The sequence below is a fragment of the Marmota flaviventris genome, chromosome 5, assembly GCF_047511675.1.
Source record: "Marmota flaviventris isolate mMarFla1 chromosome 5, mMarFla1.hap1, whole genome shotgun sequence".
In the NCBI taxonomy this organism is placed as follows: domain Eukaryota; kingdom Metazoa; phylum Chordata; class Mammalia; order Rodentia; family Sciuridae; genus Marmota; species Marmota flaviventris.
In genome coordinates, this window is record NC_092502.1 from 5,982,586 (window position 1) to 5,986,752 (window position 4,167).

Sequence of the window (4,167 nt, forward strand, 5' to 3'; positions counted from 1 at the left end):
TAAACTCATTGTATCTGCAAATTTATATGTAAAAATAGGTCTCCATATAAATGATGGGACCACTGAAGATAAAGTTAGGGAATAACATGTGTTCATGTCCTGGTACTAACAACCAAATTAAACCTGGAGGATAAAAAGAAGTGGAAAAGTACCACAAAAAGTTCTCATGTTCTGCTTTTTAATACACATATACTACAAACTTATTTTAAAAATTGTCTTCTCACATTTCATTAGTTAAATTATCATACTAATTCACAGAAAAGGCCTCTGAGTGTGTGTTTCCATTATCAAAACCAGTGTTGTAAATCCATCAACACAGAAGTTATGTTTGCTGCTGTGAAAACTAGAATGAAAGTCTTGTATATTATTTTAATGTGATTTTTTTATCATGTGATATTTGCTTGCACAGAGAAAAACCATGTGTTTTTAGAATTTCAGAAATTGGAAACCTTAATAGGGAAGAGACAATACACAGAGAATATAATATATTCATCGTGGATTGTATAGGATACACAATACCTTCACAGTGTTAGAACAATGATTTGGATGGTGACCCACTTCTAGGACCAGCAGAGCAGCTTCTGTTTAGGAGGTGAGCAGCACAGCTCTGGGAGAAGACCCTGGCTTACTCAGCTGCAGCAGTGCCAGTGGGGAGGGGAGAGCAGGCACTAAAGGTGTGGAGGAGGCGAGGTCACTGAGGATGCAGACTCAAGCACACAGGGCACTTCTGCGCCCCACAGGCCATGTCTGTGGTGAACCTGAGTGCTGAGTTGGGGAGCTGGGAAAGCAGGATCCTGGCTTCCTCCAGGGCTGAGCCTGGTGCATAGTCCTAGGAATGCTCCTGTCAAGAGTCAGCAGGCAGGAAGGCTCCAGCTACCTCACTGGGTTTCCTGAGCCTGGTATAGGCTTTGTATTGCAAGACCACGTATGTGTCCAGGATGTGCTGAGATGGATACAGAGAGAACTGGGGCAGGAACATTCTATTCAGGTCTTAAAATCAATTCAAGAAAAAGGTACAAATTGAAAAAAATAAACTACAATTAATTCTAAACAAACACTAATAAAGGCAATTCATTTTTATTCTCTTTTACTGTTTCAACTCATGTTTAATGTTCAATCTTTATTTTTTACTTACTTTCAAGGAATTCGAGGAACTAGGTTTTCATGGAGAAATGGAACCAAACTTCAAATGATTTTATTTTGTTGGGGCTGTTTCCCCAAAACCAAACTGGCCTACTTCTCTTGCTCCTGATCATCTCTGTGTTTGTTCTCGCCTGTTTGGGGAACTCAGGAATGACTGCCCTCATTTTCTTGGACCCGCGGCTCCACACCCCCATGTACTTTCTCCTCAGCCAGCTCTCCCTCATGGACCTGATGTACATCTCTACCACAGTCCCCAAAATGGTGTACAACTTCCTCTCTGGCCAGAAAAGTATCTCCTTCTTGAGTTGTGGTGTACAAAGCTTCTTCTTTGCGACCATGGCAAGTTCTGAAGGCTTACTCCTCGCCTCAATGGCCTATGACCGCTTTGTGGCCATCTGTCACCCCCTCCATTATCACATATATATGAGCAAAAGAATGTGTGTGAAGATGATCTTGGGGTCCTGGACACTAGGTTCCTTCAATGGCCTAGTCCACACTGTGTATACACTTCATCTTCCATACTGCAGGACCAGGACCATCAATCATTTCTACTGTGACATCCCAGCCATGTTGCTTCTTGTCTGTATGGACACCTGGGTCTATGAGTACATGATTTTTTTTAGTGCAGTCCTGGTCCTCCTCCTTCCTTTCCTTGGCATCATGGCCTCCTATGGACGGGTCCTTTTTGCTGTCTTCCACATGCGTTCAAAAGAGGGAAGAAAAAAGGCCTTCACCACGTGCTCCACACATTTAACTGTGGTGACATTTTACTATGCTCCTTTTGTCTACACTTATCTCCGTCCCAAGAATGTCCGCTCACCAGAAGAAGATAAGAACATGGCTGTCTTCTACACCATCCTCACGCCCATGCTCAACCCCATCATCTACAGCCTGAGGAACAAGGAGGTGCTGGGGGCCATGGGAAGAGTGTGTGGGATGTTCTCCCCCAGGAAGAAGTGAGCATGGCTGTCCCTTCTCCTCTGTATGGCTTTTCTCCTTTCAGACTGGGGCACCTCGATGCAGCACTCACCAATAGAATTATAATGTAATTCTACATATAATTAGATTTCTAGTGACATGTTTAAAATCAAAGTAAATATTGATTATTATATAGATTTATCTATATTAATAATTAATATATTTATTTAGTTGAAAACACAAATGTAAACATTAACAAGGTTGATATTATATTATTTTATATTATATATAATACTCAATATAATGTTAGTTCACATATTTTAATGTAGTAACAGACTGATATTTAATATTATCATTAGTATGTTTAACTGTATACTTTTTCTTTGCTTATAACGCTTGTTTTCATTCTACATTTTCCAACATTGTGTGACTTTTATGTTATATCCCATTAGCAGCTTGCACTGCGTACACTTCAAGTTTCCTACAACCACATGGGGCCAGAGTCTCCTGATATCCAGTACTTCTGTGTGCCTAGTAGTCCTCTCTTTGTGATCACATATGGGTTGTTATTCTCACTGTGATTCCTAGTCTTGGAACAAAGAGTTATACTCTGAACACTTTTTATTTAAGAGAGAGAGAGAAAGAGAGTTTTTAATATTTATCTTTTAGTTTTCGGTGGACACTACATCTTTGTTTGTATGTGGTGCTGAGGCGAGTGCGCTACCGCTTGAGCCACATCCCCAGCCCTGAACACTTTAAAATAGATATTTCACTCAGTATGTTAGGGAGACCGTGTTTCTAGAAAAAAGAAAGGCTTGGGATATGGCCAGCCAGTATTTCCCCTGGGTTCAATCCCAAGTACCAATAAAAAATCAGAAAACTCAACAACAAAAACCCATTTCTACTCTTCTAAATTTTAGTTTTGATTTTTGTAGAGATATTGAAATCCAAATGGCTCCTAGGAAGTACAGTTATTTACATCTGTAATCTTTCTCTAGGCACACAATACATAGAGAAGCTCTTTCTACCACAGCTACCAAGGCCACAGTTTTCTCTTGCCTTTTTCATACTCCATGATGGAATACTTGCCATGGTTCTTGCCTTCACCGAAAGACCTTCCTTGGCCTTTGTCAGCAGGGGCTCATCTGAGCTGGACATGGGGTTTCTGATTTCCTAATATTCAAGTAGTTGGTTTACTTCTAAGAGGGCACATTAATTTTAACATCCAACATCAGGTACAGCCATGTGCATATGGTCACTGTGACCCATCCTCTCTAATCTATCTGCCTGGTCAATTCCATGAGCAATGCCAAGGATATGAGCAATATCCAGTTCCATGAACATACCCAGCTCCTTCCTCGAGGTAACTCTCCATCCCATGCCCTGCCCACATACCCCAAACCTGTGCTTATGGGCTGTCTTGAGGTCCCTTGACCTGACAGTCCTGGAGTGAGTCAGCACATGTAGCTGAGGTTTCACCAGGTGACATCTGCTATTAGTTCTGCCTCCTTTCTGGCCACTGTTCTTGGTGTGTACACATCCAGCCTGGTTCCTCTGTGTGTCTGAAGATTTTATGAACCAGTGTATTTTAGGATGTTCGTTTTTCTGTCTCAATGCAGATTAATTTCTTTCTCTTTCACTTAAGAATCCTGGGTGATACAATCAGATTGTAAATATCAGTTGAAGTTGAACTGTGGCTAGGAAGTCCTTTGGAGTGTAAGGGCAGTGACTATAGTGCTGAAGGAGGATTAAAATGATGTTTTAAATTTGGCTGAAAGGTAAGATCATTATACAGTTGTTTAGAGTTCTGTAAAAGGAGTAAAAAAAACTCAGTTTAAGGCCCAAATATCAATCTGGCTTCAAACTTATGGGACACTTCCACACCTGTGTCCACTAAATGTCTTAAGTACTCAGTATTCAGAGATGGATACGACATCTACTCCTTAAAGTAAGTGTTTTTTTTTTCCCCTTTAGATTTAAGGGTAAGAAAAAATAGGTAAAGACTTTGAGGTGATACTTATAAGTTAATTGTTACTTCATCCCGCATTAATCACACTGCTGACCCACAATTGTGATGAGAAAGACAGGAAGAAATCATTTATTTTT

At 40.5% G+C, this 4,167-nt stretch overlaps 1 protein-coding gene across 1 annotated transcript; it reads left to right on the top strand.

The window, feature by feature from the left end:
- Nucleotides 1-1,164: 1,164 nt before the first annotated feature.
- On the top strand, nt 1,165-2,103 carry LOC139705870 (olfactory receptor 2L13-like). Its single transcript, XM_071612767.1, has one exon. It carries the CDS (start codon nt 1,165-1,167, stop codon nt 2,101-2,103), a length of 939 nt encoding a protein of 312 aa, XP_071468868.1.
- The last annotated feature ends 2,064 nt before the right edge of the window (nt 2,104-4,167 follow it).

Excerpts from the sequence above, each read along its gene's own strand:
- LOC139705870 (XM_071612767.1), top strand. The coding sequence starts at position 1,165 with ATGGAGAAATGGAACCAAACTTCAAATGATTTTATTTTGTTGGGGCTG.